Consider the following 19,990-nt stretch of genomic DNA (forward strand, 5'->3'; position numbering starts at 1 on the left):
GAACAACTTTGATAATCACTGACTGATTGTCTTCAATTATAAACCTTAAATGTTTCCATTATTTCTGTCGTAACAACAGGATTCAATCTTACATTCTCCCAAATTTGCTTTATGGCATTTAATGTTTTGAATAGCAAGTGATTGTTTGAATGAAATGTAATACAACTGTGTTTTGATTGTTCTACATAAATAGTGATGTGCTTAATAATAATTGTTGTTACTTAGTTGATGGGAACCGCAGGATGATATTATGCCCGGACGTGATACCCGCGGGTTTCTTCGATAGCTTTGGTTCCCTCTTTAACATCGTTCAAAGTGAAAGTTTGGAAGATTTTTTTTTGGCATCTATTTTTTTGTCAGCAAATTTATTCTTTTAGTAGCAAAATTATTTATTTCATCAGCAAATTTATTCTTTTTTTCTGCAAATTTATTTTTTTTAGCAGCAAATTTAATCTTTTTTATCGGCAAATTTAGTGTTTTGTATCAGCAAAATTAGTCTTATTTTCAGCAAACTTATTAGTACTCGAACAGCATATTTATTGCTTTCTGAGCAGCAATATTACTGACTTTAAGCAGCAAAAATAATTCTTTTGCAGCAAATCCCTGGCAGCAAATTTATTACTTTGTAGTCAGCAAATTTATTGTTTTGTAATATGCACTTTTAATGCCTTCGAACAGCAAAATTAATACCTCGAAGTTATTGCTTTTTGTCAGCAAATTTATTAGTGTTTCAATTGCAAATTTATTTTTTTATAAGTAGGAAAACTACTATCTTCAATCAGCATATGTCCCGCAGTAGGACATATAAAATTATATCACTTACACCACTAACACGAAAACGTCAACTCAACAAGCGACGAAAAGTAGAACTTTCCGTTGCCTTTATTGCGAAAAACGTTGTACACAACTCGGTGATAGATCTTTTAGGCACACGATGTGTATTGTCACGCTCGACCTGCGGTATCGAGTGACAATCTACACACCTAGTGCCTAAAAAAGCATTTATCCCTCAATTTGAATGGGGCTTCGTAATTTCGCTATGCGTAATTTCTAGGATGCACACCTTTCATAATAATTTCACTTTAACTAAGTTTACGGATCGCTCGGCGTGTTAAAACGCTCTTTATGGGCAATGAATTACACAGACTAATTATTAGACGATGCGAGAGAAAAAAAATTAACTCCTAAGTTACCGACACCGTTCCGGCGCCCGGCTCGCATTGCGGCCCTCCGCTTCGCTCCGGGGCAATGGGCCGGATCGCTCGGCGTGTTAAAACGCTTTTTAAGTGCAATGAAAATTGGTATCCATTTCGTAAAAAGAAATGAATTGTCCGTGTAGTGTCAATAACTATTTACGTTGACGTAAGACGTGAAATAGTAATTTCTGCAGCTAGTTGCGAAAAGTGGTAGTTTGTGTCACTAGAAGTAATGTTATCAAACGTGCGAAGCGAGCGAAGCATGTGACAAAAACTACCACTTTTACAACGTGTTGCATACAACGTTTTCTGCAACCAGCTGCGAAAAATGAACTTTTGAAAATTGTTACACTGCGATTATATATCTCAATAGCCGAATGGTTAGAGGTGTTGCTCGATAAGCATTGGGTTTTGGTGTCCATTTCACCACTAGTGACGAAAAGCATATATGAAAATCCATTCACCAAAAATAGATAAAAAATAGCTAAAATAAACAATTAATTTTGCTTATGACAAGAAATAAATCTGCTGACAAAAGTAGAATAAATTTGCTGTTGCAAATCAATAGAATTGCTGTTAAAAAATAGCTAAACTAAACAATTAATTTTGCTGATGACGAATAAATAAATTTGTTGACAAAAGTATTAACTTTGCTGATAGAAATAAATAAATTTGCTGCTAAAAAATAGCTAAAAAAATATTTAATTTTGCAGATTGCAAAAAAATAAATGTGCTGACAAAATAAGATTAAATTTGCTGCTTCAAAAAAATAAATTTGCAGACGAAGAATTAAATTTGGTCACAATAGCAATAAATTTGCTGAACTAAAAGAATAAATTTGCTGATAAAAAAAATAATTTTGCTGCAAAAAAAGAATAATTTTGCTGACAAAAAAAGATTTCCCATTTTTTTTTTGAAGTCAAGTTTCTGCCACATCAAAAACAAGGAGGATGATTGGGTTATGGATAGTCAGGTCTTTCAGATTCGTTAAATTTCTTAGATCAAATCTTAGATCGTCAAATTCTAGAAGTACATTTGATGAATTTCTGCTCCTTTATCAACTGTAACCAAGCATAAAAAACTTGGCTTTGTCTTCTCAGCTGCAACTAGCTTCTTGAATCCGTGCTTTTTGTTTTTGTTTGCTCATTCGGGTTGAATTCAGGTCGATTCTCTTTTTTGACGTTATACAAATAAAGATTGAGATTTGTTTTTGCAATTTATCAATTCAGTTGCGCTTTGCAGCCTTTTTTCTCGCTTTTAATAAAGAAAAAGAAAAACAATTTAGAGTAATGTCTCTACTGACGGTGGTTGTATGTAGAAGTTTAGCTTTCACGAAAAAGAGAACCATGTTTTAGTTCGGGGTTGTGGCATCCATAATTCACATGGTACGGTCCACTTCGCAAATCGGTATACATACAAGTTGCCCTTCAAATGGTGCACCAAAGTACTATTTCTTCTTCACACTAGCGTAAACATGTTTCATTCTGTTTGTTTAAACATTTACCTTCTCGCCAACTTAATCCACTTTAACAAGGATCGAACGGATAAATCCTTCAGTCGACGAACGAAAATGAACCCAGATTTTCAAAAAAAGGAAAATATGGAAATTAGTTGTCAGATACTCTCGAGTCAAATCAACAAAAGCACTCAATGTGTTAATCAAGCAAATGTTTTCATCATTAGCAACTAAGGACAATGTGGCCTTTGGTGATTGGACTAAAGTGTCGATGTAGATTTCAGAACTAGGATACCTAACCCATTGTATATGGATTATTTTCCCGATTTTGATCTTTCTTTCTTAATGCAGGACTTAAATCGTGGTTATTTAAAGAAAACATTTTCTCAAATATTTCCACATTTTTGCTAATTTTCAGGAAATAAAAATGTAGGAAAAGTTAAGAATATATTTTCTCACAAATAGTTCTCACTCGGTTCTAATTTTTATTGAAACAACTTTTTCCACTTCCGACAAACTCTTTATAAAATTCATCAATTTATACGGTTCGTTTTACACACACATCAGCCAATTTCATTTTTACTTATTTTTCGATAAAGTTCTTTGCTTTTCAGCATGTTCAACAAGCTTCTCCTCGACCATTAAACCTTTTCGCTTCCTTACTGAATCCATGTAGAGTTTAGCTCGATTCTGGGAATCTGCTTTGTCGCCGAAATGCAAGTACTCCTCTTCAGTTGATGGAACCCAGTATGGATCAATATCGACCACCTAAATTAGGAAGAAAAACATCAACAAAAATAGAATTTAAACTACATGCCGTGGAGCAGGAGCTATAACTCTATAACTCAAGAGTGAATGTTAGTTATAATTGCTTACAAAAAAAGAGAACATCTATGAGGCTCATTGAGGAAGCAACTGAGGAAAGCTCTTCTTTTTCTTCTTCTTCTTCTTCTCGGTGCAGATTTTACAGTTTTTCATACATGAAATAAAGACTCTTATTTTTCTCATACAAGGGCCTGGCATTAAAGTTGATTTAAATGTCGGAAAATAAGGGAATAGTATTTTACGTCCTTACTTGTAAGTTTGTTATTTTGGCAAGTGTGGCCTTTACGGAACAAGCCGAAGGCGAGTGGAATAAACCCAAAAACAGTTGCTGCATCTTAATCAGCATATTCGTTCGTTGAATTTATAAAGTGACGATTGACCTTTATGTTCTGCTAGTGTAGTCAATAGCGCAAATTTTGTTAAGGAACGTTGACCGAGCGAGTTCCGACAAACGAGTGATTGGAAGTTGTTGTGGACATCGAAGAAATAGTTTTCTGAAGAAGAGAAAACAAATTCCACCTCAACCATCCCCTTACCACCCCTTCAAAGTTTAAATGCAGAGGTGTCTTTGTCGAACTATTGACAGGGCTGTATGAAACGGAGAGATACGTGTGGTAGCTTATTTTAAAGGTAAAGGTTCAGAGCTGTTTATGGCGTAATTAGATTTTCCGAATTTTTCAAATCGTTTAAGAGTTTTCCTACTTTTCTTCAAATTGACCATAAAGACCTGCGATCTGATATGGCTAAAACTCAAAACATGTAAACCTGATTTCACAAAGCATTTCAGCCTGAGATCAACTTCAGATGTCTACAGTTTTAGTCTCACATATAGTCTGTACGGCAGCAGAAACATATTTGGAAACTAATTTGGCGAGCTTTTACAAGACGATTGAAATTTACAAATTGACTCGAAACGTTAAGCTTTAAGTTATGCCTGCAAGTGTGGCGTTGAAAAACAAATTCCACTTTGGATATGAATTGAACATAAATTCACCAGAATTGTAAAGAATTTGCGACAAAAATCTACACAAAAATACAACAATCGATTTGACTTAACTTTGCCGTTTATGTTTAGAATACTCATTCATATGCGATCATTTTATTTGTGTACACATTCCTGCACCGCTACCTATCTATCACTAATGGATATCAGCGTAATCTAACGCAATATATACCGTGTCTAATTGAACAGTAAAATCAATTTAATTGTTGAAGTTACAAGGCGGTTAATTAAATTATTTATTTTTTTTAAATGAAACTCGAACGAATATTATCTGTATAAATCGATGTCATGTTGTGGGAGCAAGTGCATCCCACTTGAAATCATAATGAACGCATTTCTGAAAGACCACTTAACACTTGCTAAGGATTATAAAGCTGGTTGTGTGTTAAATAACAATAGCTTCGTTTCGATACGGTCAAAATTATACCCAGAGAATTACCATAAACACTTTATATACGAACATAAGAATACCCAAACTACGTCTCAAAAATTTCATTTTTTTCCTCCAATTTCAAATATATTTCTTTCTCAATAAGAACTACGCAGGACATCGAAATAAAATATCGAATATTCTATACACAAGAGAAGGCAGCAAAAAAAAACTTAATCTCTCGACTAACCAATCTTAAATCACAACCATTTTTTTTCTTCTCTGTATGATCCGTTTGTTATTATTTTGTATTATATACTCAATTATGTATTTAAACATCATCCCGTTTCCGTTTTACATTCTGTAACATAAAGTCTAATATTACACCTCTCCTTTGCTCTAATGCACGCTACATATGCATTGTATTATATATATAGTTATAGCTATACACACGTACAGACCAACTAGCCAAGGAAAAAAAAAATTGTTAAAAAAACTTGTTGAATTTAAAAGTAATTTACGAAGCAGCTACTGGAAATACGTAGATTGTATCTTTTTTAAAGCTCTTGTCAATCGGTTTTACAGGGTGATAATGTTGTCGATGATTTTTAATGTTCAATTTTTTTTTTTTCTCGTCGAATTAATAAACTCGTTTTCGTATCAACAACAATGTTAACCGTTTAAATTTGAACGAACTGAAGAAAAAAAAATTATGCGAAAAAAAATCATCGTTTCCTTTAACGGCATTCTTTAAGCATCAAGGTCCACGTGATCACAACTTATCTCTCGTTCATATAATTTTATAAACGAACAGGTATGTATTGTACGTAAACTTGTAATATTATGTACACTTAAGAATAGACAGTCGGCATCTACCTTCTAAAATCCATTTTATAATAACAAACGAAACGAAAATTGGAAAAATAAAATCGGGTAAATATATTATAGACTTTTCCCTAGGGACGGAAAGTCCATTTTCACTCCCTAGTAAAGGAAAATAACAAAAACACTTACCTCCCAATGGCTAAACGTAAGCTGCGGACAGGCTAGCCCAGATGTTTGTTTTCGAATATCTTGAGCAAAGTTCAGAGATTCGATAACTGGTATAACGGCCATTACCGTGAATGTGCCGCTGCCTTGTGTTAAATCGGCGGACAGTATGCGACCATGGCGACGTCCAATTACTGCATACATTCGACCTGTATTAACAACAAAAATAATCGTAAAATGAATGATACATAAAATGGGAAACAACAGATGGAAATCAAAAAAAAATCGGTTTTGGTTTCTCCTATAAATATTTCAAAGAAAAGAGACAATTTATGTCCACAATTATTATAGTTAAAGTTTAATAGAATGAGGTGTATTTCGAGAGGAGATACACATTCCAATGTTATATAAAATTTATTGATATTAAGAGAGAGAGGTATTTCAGATATCTTCTACTAAAAGTCTAGATTGGTATTTTGTAGAAATACCTTGTTTAATGTATGGAGAAGGAAAAAAAAAGTTTTTTTTTATTTAATTTATTTCTATCGAATTGCTTATCGGAAAACTACTATAATCATTTCAAATTATTTATTTAATTTTTTTTCTTCTTCTCTTAATTCTCTTAATAAACGAGTGTGTGCCATGATGTTATGTATATTATACATAACGTGCCATAAAACTATGTCCGATAGTCTGCACAGTAAAAACGATATATTTTCATTCATCTCTTTGTACATAAGAATCACGTTTATGTGCTAAGAAAACTATGTACATAAAATGACTAAAGGAGTGTAAATAACAAACTTGTAAATATTGCCTGAAGCAATTCAACTTTGTTGCATGTAGAATGTACATATAAGCGTATATATGGATGGATACATAAAAATTGTCTATAAAGGTGAGTTTTTTTTTATTAATTCATATTTTTGTACTCTGTTGAATTAACCAGCGTACACTGCCAAGTGATTTAATATAGTGAGAATTGCAAGTGTTTCAAAGATCCAAATTTTTTCATTTTATCGAAAATAAGAGAAACTTCACTCAAGGTAACAGGTGCATCTCTTTAAGTCGATCTGTATTTGTGAGGGAAATTTGGGTCTCGAACAACAGTCTCATAAGTCAAGCATGAAGTCTTGGCAAGTATTCTCAGGAGTGACTTAAGACATAATGGACCAGTTTTTCTTGCACTGAGAGTGGTATTGTTAATACGAGTAACGATAAATCAGCGTATCATTTGTATCAAAATAACTATTTTCCTAACACATTCCGTCATGAAAATTTCGCGTGAAATATATGAACACCTGAGTTGAAGCTGAGGTTGACAACGGGTCAAAAGAGCTAAAAATTTCAGTTAATACTTAAGATGGGATATTCATTTTTACAACCGTCACTTTTACACACTAGTGCGTAAATATGTACATGATAATGCACAACCACTTCCATCGCACTGCTGTATCTACTTAATAGTTATTTATGCAAAAAGTTGAGAAAAAGTTGGTGTTTTTACTATATGTGAAGTACTCGCTTCACTCGTTATAACCACATCGTTTTATGCAGTTTGCTCATATAATTCACTTTTTAATGCCAATAAAATGCCAATATTGGCTATATTGTGTGTACGATTGTGGCACGGGCATAAAAGGTGTTACAACTAGAGACGAATTTGAAAACTATTGGTTAAAAACTCCTCTTCAACTTTTAAAAAAGTCATAACGAGTCATGGAGTAAAATTTTCTTTATCTAACTCAGCAACATAATATGCACTCTTTGCACACTTTAGATGCGTCTGTTGTCTGAGTCATTGTATCGGTGCAAAGTACTTTATTAGGCACTTTGCACTTGATGTCATAAATAATCAATAACAGTTGTTTAATAAATTTTTGAATACGATTTTATAGATCTGATTTTTCATTTTTTCAGTGTTTTGTTAGAGGGGCTCGTCTATAACTATGTGACAAATCTAGAAATAAAAAATGAATTCACGTCCTTTTCTGGACAAAATCTCAATCGATTCTGTGAAAGTTGAGAAGGGCATAAAAGAATGAAAGGTAAAAATATGTTTTGGTTCGTCCGTTGTTTACACCGAACCGACTAAACAATAATTTTTAAAAGTGTACATCATGTAGTATCTTAGGCATGTTGGAATATCTCACAATACAACCATAAGAAAAATCAGAGAAGAAAAAAAAACAAAAAAAAACTTTGTATATACAAAATGTGTCACGTAGAACGTGTGTATATTCGATATGAATCAATGCGATGGTGTGCGTGTTCCACGTTTAATGTATTTTTCATTCAAGTTTTCAAGTCGTTTTTTTGTTTTGTAGTTTTCAGTTTATTTGAATTGCTTGGAAAGTAAAGAGTCGACACTGAAGGTTCCCGCATTTTTATTCCATACACCCGAAAAAGTCGTCATGTTTATTTGTTTATTTTTTTATTTTATTTTTGTCTTCATTTCTTAAATAACTGTTGAGATTATAATCATAATAGCGCAGGTATGGGCGGTTTAAAAAATATTACCGAAACTGATTGAAAAAGCGTTAATTTACATATATAGCGAGATAGATATATATAATACAGTCGATATTGTTGAGAGTAATAAATATTGGCGCAATATAATATCCATTTCTTGTGGTTTTCTGTTTTGTGTGTTTCTGAAGAACGCGAGTGATTATATTTCAGGTTATACACACTCTTTTTTTCAACAAAAAAAAACTTCTCTTCTGATAAATAAACCTGAGTGCTTATAATATAGTGGACTGGGTATACACACATTAAGGTATAAGAGATTTTTGTGTGCTTCGAACAAAAAAGTAAATAAATAAAACAATTTAAATCAGTGAAATTGATTGTGTTAATTGTATGAAGAGAAGAAAAAAAAGACCCAACAGAAAACCGAAAAACTAAAAAAAAAATATTTTACTGCATTCCAAATCAACAAATCAATTCAACAATGTCCTCAAAAGTGTTCTATTTAGTGCTGTTTTACCACATACACCTAGCATACCCAACCCGATTACCCATGGAAGTGTTCGAAGTTAGCACATCGGAAATATCACATGTGGACAGTAAATTTGTCAAACATAAATCCACAACAGATGTGGCGTCGAGCCAGAGAAGAGGACGACAAATGGAAGAAATGAAAGTACCACGAATACTGTATCAAGTCGGGGTAAGAGTGCCATAATACATACATATATTCCGATATTGACATATTCGATCGACAACCATTTGGTAGACGCTATACTAGACGCTAAATGTCCATTTAATTGAAAAATATTTTGTTAAATAATCGCAACTTTTTGAACTAAATTTTTACGAGTAAAAAAATCTTACGTTTCTCTTATAAATATACATAAGACCTGCATATACACTCAGTATATTGCATACGTCATTTTCATCTATGACCACCTGTTTCAAAAAAAAAAGACGAAGTAAAAAAAAACACTCAACTTGGTGCCGATGCATTTGAGTAGTGTCTGTGTTGAAATATAAAAAGGTATCTAAAGCATGTAGAAACATTATTCGTATTATATAGGTAGATATAGATAGATACGTACGTCGAAGAGGTATAATAAAAGAAAATCAAATTAATACTTTGGTTGTGATATTTAATGTGCGCGCCAGAGAGAAATATTTATAAAAAAAAATCCTTTTACAACGGATGTGAACATTTAAGTATATTTATTCCATAGGTTTGTGTATTATACACCTTTTTGTACCTCTTGGTATTTAACGTAAATTGCTATCCGTAATACGCACAAGGCATTTATTATCTTCTGTTTACTCGGAAACTTGGTATGATTGATATTTGATAATAGCAACGGAGAAAAATAAGAATTAAATGGAAATAAAACTATGACGTGTACCTGGAAGTAGTTAATACAGATTTCATTCGTAAATGAACCGAATTGTAATTTTTTTTTATTTCATTCTCCATTCTCTCTTTCGCTCTGTGGCTGTCTCTCCTCACACTCTCACAAAATATGTTTAAACGAAATGATGAATGATTATTGAAATTAATTAAACGCAATTGTAATTGTCGTGTGCATGCACTCAATTCGACATTTAATTGATTCACTGTTTTTCGATTTAAGGCAAATCTGACAAAAAATGTAATTCTTCAATAATTTAAGTAGACATATTTGTGTGCATGTACGCCTTTGTTGTGCGTATCGCCGTTTAAATCGTTGAAGGAAGTGAACAATTTGTTAGGGTTTCCTTTTTTAGAGCATGAAAAAAGCATTGATGATATTTTATGCATATGTTTTGTGTTTCCTTCGTGCAACATTTATGGGAAGTACGGATTGGTAATGTGGGAAATTTGCACACTTGAACATTTCATGTCGGATTTTAAGTGAATGCAGGAAACGATTGAACAAAAACCGATAGAATTTAAAAAGATTTGTTGTCTAAATTGTCGGCAATTAGTTAGAATCGATTGAGTTGATGTAACAATGTCCATTCAACATCAATGTTCTCGTATTGATTTTGGCTTGTCTGACAAATATTGAATTTAATTATAAACAGGCTGTGCTTTGGTTGTAAAAGGTATAAGTTTAAGTTAGGGATTCTCGAACAATTAGATCAAATCTTTTCACTCAAATTTTCTTTTCCGATCATTAAAGCAGACTCCGATTGTCAATTACCTTGTTATTTTCCCTTGTGTTCCTCCTATTTTATCTACTTTGCCGACAATTTGGTCTTCTCCACCGGTAATTGATCAAATAGTATATCGGTTAAAACCTGTCCCACCATTTCCTCTAGTTGTTTCACCTACACGAAAGGACTATGGTATGGTATTCATGTCACAACCCAATATTTTTCTGGGAAAACTGATTCAAATGATCAAATCAAAATTAGCAAAAGTCTGGGCATTCCATAGTCTTGTGCCCGGCCCAGTGCGCTAGCTGGGAGAACGATATGTGCTAACAAAGTAGAAAATTGAAAAAATGTGTAATAAATGTCCAGTGTGGCGTTATAAGGTTTATTGACCAGCGCGGGCGCTACAAATGCTAATTCGGCCTTGATCATTGTAGCTCTTTTCTATCTGTTTGTAAATGACTTAAATAAAATGGCTAATTTAAGCCAACCGTTGGCGTTTAGCGTAACATTGCTTGCAAATATTTAACGTTTTTCAGCTGAATTAACCAATGAATTTGATATGAGTCGTCAATTAATCAACAATCAAAGCATGTTGTATGAACTGAACAGACATAATAAAACACTATCATAGATCGAATTCCAATTCATATTCGGTAGCAAGTACAACGTTCACGGCACAGAAATTTGATTTTAACGATCAATCATTTTACAAAAAAAAAATCTTGTCGCCTGATTAAAAACAAATCTTTCTATTGCTAATGCTAACGTTAAAATGGACGAGCAAGAATTTCAAAACATAAAAGTTTCATTCGTTTAGTTGGATTTGAATCCTCTCTCGCAACGGAGAAGAAATTACGAATATTTCTGATTCGAGAATCACCGTTTCGGAAAATTAAATTGATATCATTTCACTTCGACCTCACAATATAACTATAAAGTGAAACCAGAACTCTTAAAACGCACTTTGTTCGAGAGAATGTTCTCAATCAAAAACTTTTTTTTTTTTGCTATCAGCGTAGACGTTCTAAGAATCCAGAGACGTTTGTTGTTTTTTGTTACATCGGACATCCAACAAACAACATCACAACAAAAACGATCAACAATTTCACTGATCAAAAAACCCAAAAATTAATTCTATTCATTTGTTCCCAAGAATTCCGATCTGCTATTATACAGCTATACGTACAGTACACACACATACACTCCGAGAAAACACCTAAAAAATTGTTATTATAAATTGCTTAAGATTGCGCGCTTCGACATCTTTAAGTCCATGACGGGTACCCAATTTTATGCCATCATCATCATGATCATCATCAACTACTAGACGTGTTATATATGTATATACACCTTCGACCATATAGTGTGTAGAAGACTCTTATTTGAAGAAGGAAAAAAAAACAACAAACTACGCGCGCACAAAGAACACACAACACTATGATATATATGTAGTTTCTCTTCTTTATTTGGCAGAACGGTTTGCCATTCATAACATACTCGCGTCGTTCATTCATAAATTTTTCAATGGGGATCTTTAAATGAAAAAGTTTGTGTTGCGTTTTTTTTTCTCTTCTACCGTCACAAACGAATCATACGAAAACGATTATACGATTTGTGCGTGCGTACATATTTTAATATGTAAAACATGTCTAATGTGTTGTTGCACCAAAATCGAATAACAAACAAACAAAAAAATAGTAATTACAGCAGACTATAAAGAGTGGGTAGGTTATATTTTATGTAGATTAAAATATGCTTTGCATATTCCTCTACATATATTCGTGTGCGCTTTATATTATGATGAAATTTAAACATTTCGCGCTAAATGGTTTTTACATTAATTTTAGAGGAACTGTTTACGAGCGAACACGAATTCACGTTGCTTTTGGATAGTTTATGTTTACATTTTTTTCGAATTTACAACTCACAAAATGATCGTTATAATTTTGAAATATTTTCTTTTTTTTTTTGTTTATCTCCACACACGTTCCCTTCGAAGTATTAATGTTAATATCGCTCATGGTGTGATAGCTTTTTTTTACGGAGGAATAACACACAAAAAAAAAACAATTTTTGGTTTAAAAAAATCTGAGAGTTTTAAGGGCGTGTCCTAATTAAGCAACCAAAGTATGCAAGTGTTCCATGTCATTATACCATGTGAGTATAAAACCATTCGTGTTACCATTTAAATTTTAAGTTCAAACCGGACATCCGGTGCTATAGCAAAGCATTATTTATGTATATTGCTTTTCTAAGATTTTATTTTCTCAATAGGTTTTTTATTAAGAAAAGAAGAAGAAAAAAAATCCAATTTTAAATAAGCATTCTGTTGTATCACTGATGCTTACAATATATTATTGAATGGATGGGTATATATGTATATATACCGAGTGTAAATAGGCATTACCTCTCAGAAGATTTTTCTTTCATTTAAAATGTACACACGCTATGTGTCGCATTTAAAGAGGAAAAGGTAACCCTTTTTCATTCATACAATTCTTTTTCAGTGAGTGTGTTTTTTCTGCTTCTTCTTCTTAATTATTTAAATTAGTTGAATGAATCTCGTTCGTATATTTTGTTGAACCGCATTTGAATGGTCTCTCTGACTTTAATAGAATTAAGAATTGTTGTTAACCCGATCACATTCGACCTACAATTGTGTACAGATTTTGTCAATATGATTTTGAGGAAATTGTTTGCATTGTCTGTGTACTGAAGTTAGAGTTGACAAACCAACATTTTGTCGTTGAGTTTTTATTACCTATATTATGTGAAACAAAAGAGTTCCTTGCTCATTGTTGTTAGTGGGATTTTTTTCTGTCAATGCAGAACGATGACAAAACGTTGAAAAGCCTTATGCACATTAGGGATACATTATTGTCTACGCAAAGGATGAATGAAGCAAAATATGGTGAAATTTGACCAGTTTTGTAAATGAAAAGCCTTATGGTCTTATTGTCTTGATGAGCGACAATTATGAATTTCACAATAGCGATGATCACCTCAACTTTGTGCGAGTAAACGATTAGAGATAATAGCGTTTTGTTCTTCTATATCAAAACTAGCTTAGGTTTCACCAGAAGGATAAATGGTGAGTGGCGAGTAGAAACAACACCCAGTCCACGGAAAATTTGGGAAAATTCTACTCCATTTTATCAGGTGGTTCCAAATGGTTTTGACTGGATTAACACCAGAGACATTTTTTAATGATGAACAAATCACTAATTTTCAACTTTTAGTTTGGTTTATGTTGTGGATATTTAATTAGTTAAATGCAAAGACATATCACATTAGCGAATTATAAGAAAAATTAATTGTAACTGACTTCGCTCTGTTTCAAATAGACTGACGATATCAATAGAAGCTTTTTTTTGATAGATTAAAACAACAAACATTGTAAGGCTATTCGGAACGGAGATAAATGAATGAAATTTCATTTTTGTTATAATTCGCCAATATGTTCCTTTTCTGCATTTAACTATTCATTAAGTAGGTTTCATCTTATGTACTTCGTCACAACTTTCATAATAGTAAAGTCCCATAGAGGTATTTTCGGACGTTCTTGAATCGATAACAGGCTTTCTAGAAGGAGACAAATGCCTGAATCATAGATCTTTTGTTCATTACTCTCTGGCCTTCTGCTTTCAGGGGAATTCCACAGTCCCTAGTGAGAGGTAAAGGCCCTTTCCACAGAGAGATGAGAAAGCCTCTCTATATGTTACATCATCTTGGAACTCATATCCGAAAGTGCTAACTCGAGTGGGCAATCTCTAAGAAAATGAACACCAGTCACAGGTGACAGACCACAAGAACAGATCGGATCGATCTCTCTATCTATTTTGTGCAGTCATCCAGCTTGCATTGATTACTTAATGCACTGACTTCTTGCCTCAGATCTTAAATGATTTTTGAAAGAATACTCTGAAGGAAACATATCAACAAAATTCGTTTTATAGTTAGATTTACCTACTAATATAAGCACCGTTGCTAGAAGAAGACGATTTCGATATTTAAAAAAAAAAATCGAATCTATTCCTTCGATAACTTAAAATTTCCGTACCAATAATAGCCAAACATCATCTATATAAAAGCGCATTAAGACTAATTGCATGGGATAATCTTATGCATGCGATACATCCAAAAATAGAAAATTCAAAATGTTAAACTCTTCTACGACACTCGCTTAAATACTCGTACACGCAGATATGCTGATGAATGTTAGCGGTCGTAAAATGACTCATTACAATTTTATTGTGATAAACAAAATGCGTGACCTGCGTAAAATGTTTAAACTTCTCAATTCAGAGACGTCACACCATAGCTAAATTCTAAATTAATTTCTACGACATTCTCTATGACTGGTAATCACACAGACACACATCAGAGTGGAATATTTTTTTTTCGGAACTAATTAACTTCAATTAATGGCGCGGTTCATCTATTACTAATGATAATTACATGATACACATCATGTTACATTCAATGCAGGTTAGGCTAGGTTATCTCGGATCTGTGCTGTAAAAACTGATGGTTTTTGTTGTGCGTAATTTATAATAATGACGAACATTACGACATAATTGCCTTGACTTATGGCTAATTTAAAAAAGAAAATCTAAATTCACTTAATGTTTATTTATCCTTTTTCCTATTCATATAACATTTACAGCTCCGCATGTTATATATTCTAGTTCCGTTCTTTCATTTTTTGTGTTGTTGTTCTGGTTGTTGTTGATGAGGCTTGACAAACATACGAAAGAAAAAAAAATATTGAAAAGAAATCGGAAATGCTTCCCATAAAAATTCTTTTCAAATTTCTGTACCTAACGTAGAAAAAACAACTAACAACCGGAAGAACTTTGTGTACTTTTTTCAAGATCTTTCGGAAGTAGTTATAAAATGTGTCTGTGTGTATAAGACCTAAATTTAAACCTTTTATGGCTATAAGGTTTTGTGTAACATATTTAGCATAATGTATACCTGAGCCTGAACTGCCAGTGGGTAAATAAATAAAATGGAACTGCCAATATAATAATGGTATTTATGGTTCTTATCCCGACGAAATAAATCGTTTTTTGTGTAACCTGTCGTAAAAGTATGTTTTTTTTACGTATTGTCTGTTGGATGCTTGCTGCTCGAAATTATTTTGAAGAAAAGAACAATTTTCTGCATTAATTTTTGAATGAATTTTTGGGATTTTCCCATGCAAAAAATAGGATCCTCAAATATAATGCAACATATTGTGGCGAAAAGTTACCATTCAGGCATTTGTTAATAGTGTTGAAACGAATTGTATTCTATTCAGTTAGCCAGACAGTGTGTTTTATAAAAAAAATCGTTTGAAGCACTTCTAATTTTTATCAGGTTTTTTCGCGTAATAACTGGTTGTTAGAGTAACTAATCGGTTTGAGCTTACAGATGTGCTGCATGTTTTATGTAAATGTAATAAAAAAACAAGATTTTTCGGTAGCTCAATTAACGTTTACAGATGTTTGAGGTTCGTTTGAATTTTGAGAATTTTTTTAAAAATTTACTGGAGTTTCCATTAAATTATAATTCAAAAATCAATTAAATGTTGTCGATTCTGAGAGTTTCACATTTCTGCCGTCCACAATACCAAATTCTTGTATACCCACAAATAAACAACGAACTTTTCCTCCTTTCTTTCAGAACAGCGAAAAGGATCTACCAGTCTGTGCGCCAAATGCGGTATGCTCGAAAATAGATTTATATGAAACGCCGTGGATAGAACGACAGTGTCGATGTCCGAAATCGACGTCTAAACATTCCCACGTTATAAACCACGCAAAAGAAACGAAACTTAATGCGAAACAAGTGTACAATTTGCTGCTAGACGATCAGAAACCGAAGCCGACCGATTATGCGGAAGGTGAAGCAGACGCCGACAGTCAACATTTAAAATCGCTATTCCGGAAACTGGGTGTATTTTACGACCAGGACGACATTGTGCTGGACGATAACGATTACAATGATTACAATCATCCGAGCAATCATAAAATTCGACCGTTTCGTAAACAGTTTAGCGATCCGCATGACTCAAAGAAATTCCGTCATTCCAATCACAAAGCGGAAATTCAACGAATAGGTGGTTGTCCGGCGGCGGTTGGAGTTGAAGATGGTCATACGATAGCTGACAAGACGAGACACTATAAATTATGCGAACCAATTCACAAACTTCCGCAGTGCAGGTAAATTGAATAATAAGAATTTCTTGAACTTTCGAATTTTATAAATTCCTGGTTTTTCTAATGCATGGAAATAGGCGAAAGAGGTTCACTCTCATAAGCAGTTAAAGTTTTATGAATTTTCTCAGTATTGCAAAATTACTGTTGTTTGTATGAGCGTACGTCTGAAGTACTAGAATAACTTGCCGAAAACACACGACCAATTTTCTGTTGGTAGGACCGACAATTATACTGCGTTTTTCAGACTAATAATTGTCGACATCATCAATGTAAAATTGTTGTGGTGTTTTCGGCCTTTACTCAAGTCATTCTCAAGTCGCTACTCGAATGCCATAATTACTACCAGACCCTAATATGAATACTTTTACGCAGATACTTCCGAGATTATACGTGGACACTGAAGTCATCACCGGACATGAATGTAACCGAACAAATCGTTCATTGTCGCTGTCCCAAAAATTCAGTCACCTATCTAATACGACGAGAGCCACTACAGACCGGACCCGTTGGATACACGTATCTGTTTGCATGCTCTCCGCAAAGTGTAAGTACCACCACCAACCAAACTCTGAAACAAATGGTACGAAAGCAAAGGCTCAATATTCAATTCTCTATTCCCACAGAGGCTGCGATGCCAACGCAAAGAGCCATGCAAATTGTTTACGGTCCGAAAACGGCAAGAGTTTTTGGACGAAGTGAACACTAATCCGTTGTGCCAATGCCCGCGCAATCATCGATGTCCCAGACACCATACGGATGCTGGCGTTTTGCTGGGAAAGAGTTACATTGAAGATAACATTCGTACATATTCCGGTTATTGTTTGCCGGAGAATTAGCAACGGATTTTCTGATTTAGTTTTATTTTGATTTTGTGTAGAATCCGGATGGAATTTTTTGAATGGATGGGAGTGTGGGAAGATATTTTTGAAATTTTACATGTTGCTACTGTGAATAGAAATCGTTTTTTAAATAAATTAAGTGAACAAAATATAAATATGGAGAGAAATGAAGTAGTAGCTACTTTACAGAGTCAATTACATGATATAGGCCGAAACAAACAAAAAAAATTATAATTATGTTCTTGAGGAGACGTTCATTCTAAGTATAGATGTACTTAAGTTATTCAATGTATTCACTATGTAATACCCTAAAAAGGTTATAAACAAATGTTAATTAATTATTAATTAATGAAATTAATATATTTAAATTAGGCGTAAATAAACGAAACGTAAAAGAAAGAAAAAAAAGGCCCTAACCCAACACAGCGAAATAAATGCGACGAATAATTTTGTTTTTAAGTGAAACTAAGCCTTAGTAATATCGCGATCTGTACATTTTTATTTAACATTCAAGTAATAAGTATTTTGGGGAAAAAATGTTCTGTAATTATGATGATGCGACGAGACCCTTTTCTTTGTATAAATAGATGTACCTGAAAATGTTATGTTTTTGTAAAAAGTTTTTTTTTATAATTTGAATTCCAAACTTGTGTTTATTGAACAATTTTTGTATTTAATTTAACGATAAAATTTGATCAGATAATGCGAAAAGATTCCATACGAAGTACGAAAGAATAAAACTTTTTTTTTTGTAAAAAATTATTTTTTGTTTTTCATCTTAGTTTTTAAATTGTACATTAAAATTACGTAAAAATATTTTATGTTTTAGGGGGCAAAATGTTATAGCTGCAGCTTTAAAAATAAAAACGAAAAACCTTTTTTTTTATAATAACAAAATGTACTTTTATTTGACTACAACAAAGCCACAGATTGAATTGATCAACAGAGTATTGCAACTGGCAACAGATGTTGGAGCTGCTCCAGTTGTTGTATTTCCTACTTTCTTCCTACTGAGTATGATAAAGGATCTAAATGGATGCGACGATTCGCTAGTAATGGATCTTATTAATTGCTAACTTATGGGGTGGGTCAGGTCCATGGCTGACGAGGTTATCAAAAGACGGTGAATCATTCTTTCATTTTACCTTCAAAACTACACTCTCTAAATTAAGACCATAAAATGCATAAGCCCAGACACACTGCAATGATTTAAGAACGACTGTAAAAAGAAACAATCGAAGGCAGAGGTTAGAGATAATACAGTCTCGGAATTATAAGAAGTAACAGTGTTGAAAATGTTACTGCTCATATTTCTTCCACCGTGCACAGGAACATCTAAAAATAATTGGCATTTTTAACTCTCTTGTAAAATCAATAAAATCTCAGGCGGTTGGTTAGGAGATAGTACTACCGGAAGTTGGCAAGAATCGAAATTTTGTTCATTGTCAGTTCAAATCCAAAAAATCCAAAAACGGTTAAGAGGATTGCTCCAGTTATCGGCCGGTCAAAAACTCTTTTGGGAATAACTCGCAGATCATTCGGTTGATATTATCCGACTCCAATCTTAGCCTCAGAAATTCATTCCTTTTCAATTGAAATAAAATTTTTGAAAATTGTTTCATAATTACTTGAGTTATCGAGCGTTACAGACCTGAGTATTTTCGGTTTTTTTATAAATTTTCTAAGTGAGCTTGAAGGCATACGAACGACGCAAGATTTAACAGTAAAGGGGAAAGATAAAGCCTTCAAGCTTCAACAGAGGTCTTCCTTCCCACCTAATTCAAGTTTTACTTTATTTATATTGTCAAACTTTACAGGAGAATAAAAGAAAAAATTAAATTTGGTCTCATTCGCGTTGCTATATTGCTATAGATGTCAAAATTTATGCAAATTTATGTCAAACTTGAAATTCGCCTGTTTAGAGTGTTAACTCTCAATACGTTCGCTACTGATGCTCCTTAATATGTGCAACGGAAACTCCTTCTGTAAATCATGCCACCTTCGATCGAAATCTCAGTTCTCTGCAAGGCAGATGAGATAGTCTTGCAAGACCATAATTTTACCTCTACCTTTCCAACCTACACAGAGCTTTTTTTAACTCTTCCCTTCCCAGTGGGAAGTTCCCAAGTATTTCAACGTTATTCATAGTCATAATATCAAAAACAGACAGGCAATATAAATTGTTACTCAAAGTTATCCCAATTGTAAGACCCTTTGAGCATTAAAATATTGAAAGACATGAAATACTTCTTTTTATTGAAGATTTTATTAACGATATTGAAATTGAGTAAGTGGAGTGCCAGTTCCAAGTGAACATCCTGAATCCAGAAATAGAAACGTTTCGGTCCCTTCTGTCTCTACATAGAAAAAAAATGCGAGTACGTAACCCGTCTGTTGGAAAGCTTTATCTGAAGATCAGAGTTTATAATACGTAATATCCTTTATTTGTCATCACTTCCACCTACCTAACGTGACTTACATAAAAGTAAAGAGTAAAAATATT

At 33.2% G+C, this 19,990-nt stretch overlaps 2 protein-coding genes across 2 annotated transcripts in view; one reads left to right on the plus strand and one right to left on the minus strand.

Annotated features, from left to right (window-relative positions):
- Positions 1-3,150: 3,150 nt before the first annotated feature.
- Positions 3,151-19,990, minus strand: part of LOC119072657 (elongation factor-like GTPase 1) — a 67,808-nt gene continuing 50,968 nt past the window's right edge. Inside the window, exons 9-10 of the mRNA XM_037177916.1 lie at positions 5,865-6,049; positions 3,151-3,420 (exon numbers count right to left, since the gene is read on the minus strand). Coding sequence (XP_037033811.1) covers positions 3,232-3,420; positions 5,865-6,049 — 374 coding nt within the window. The 3' untranslated portion in view covers positions 3,151-3,231. The remainder of the gene's footprint in view (positions 3,421-5,864; positions 6,050-19,990) is intronic.
- LOC119072672 (protein giant-lens) lies at positions 8,179-18,369 on the plus strand. Its single transcript, XM_037177943.1, has 4 exons — positions 8,179-9,012; positions 16,113-16,651; positions 17,021-17,192; positions 17,272-18,369. The coding sequence occupies exons 1-4, from the start codon at positions 8,794-8,796 to the stop codon at positions 17,482-17,484; spliced, it is 1,143 nt and encodes a 380-aa protein (XP_037033838.1). The 5' UTR covers positions 8,179-8,793; the 3' UTR covers positions 17,485-18,369.

The sequence above is a fragment of the Bradysia coprophila genome, chromosome II (assembly GCF_014529535.1).
Source record: "Bradysia coprophila strain Holo2 chromosome II, BU_Bcop_v1, whole genome shotgun sequence".
Lineage (NCBI taxonomy): Eukaryota > Metazoa > Arthropoda > Insecta > Diptera > Sciaridae > Bradysia > Bradysia coprophila.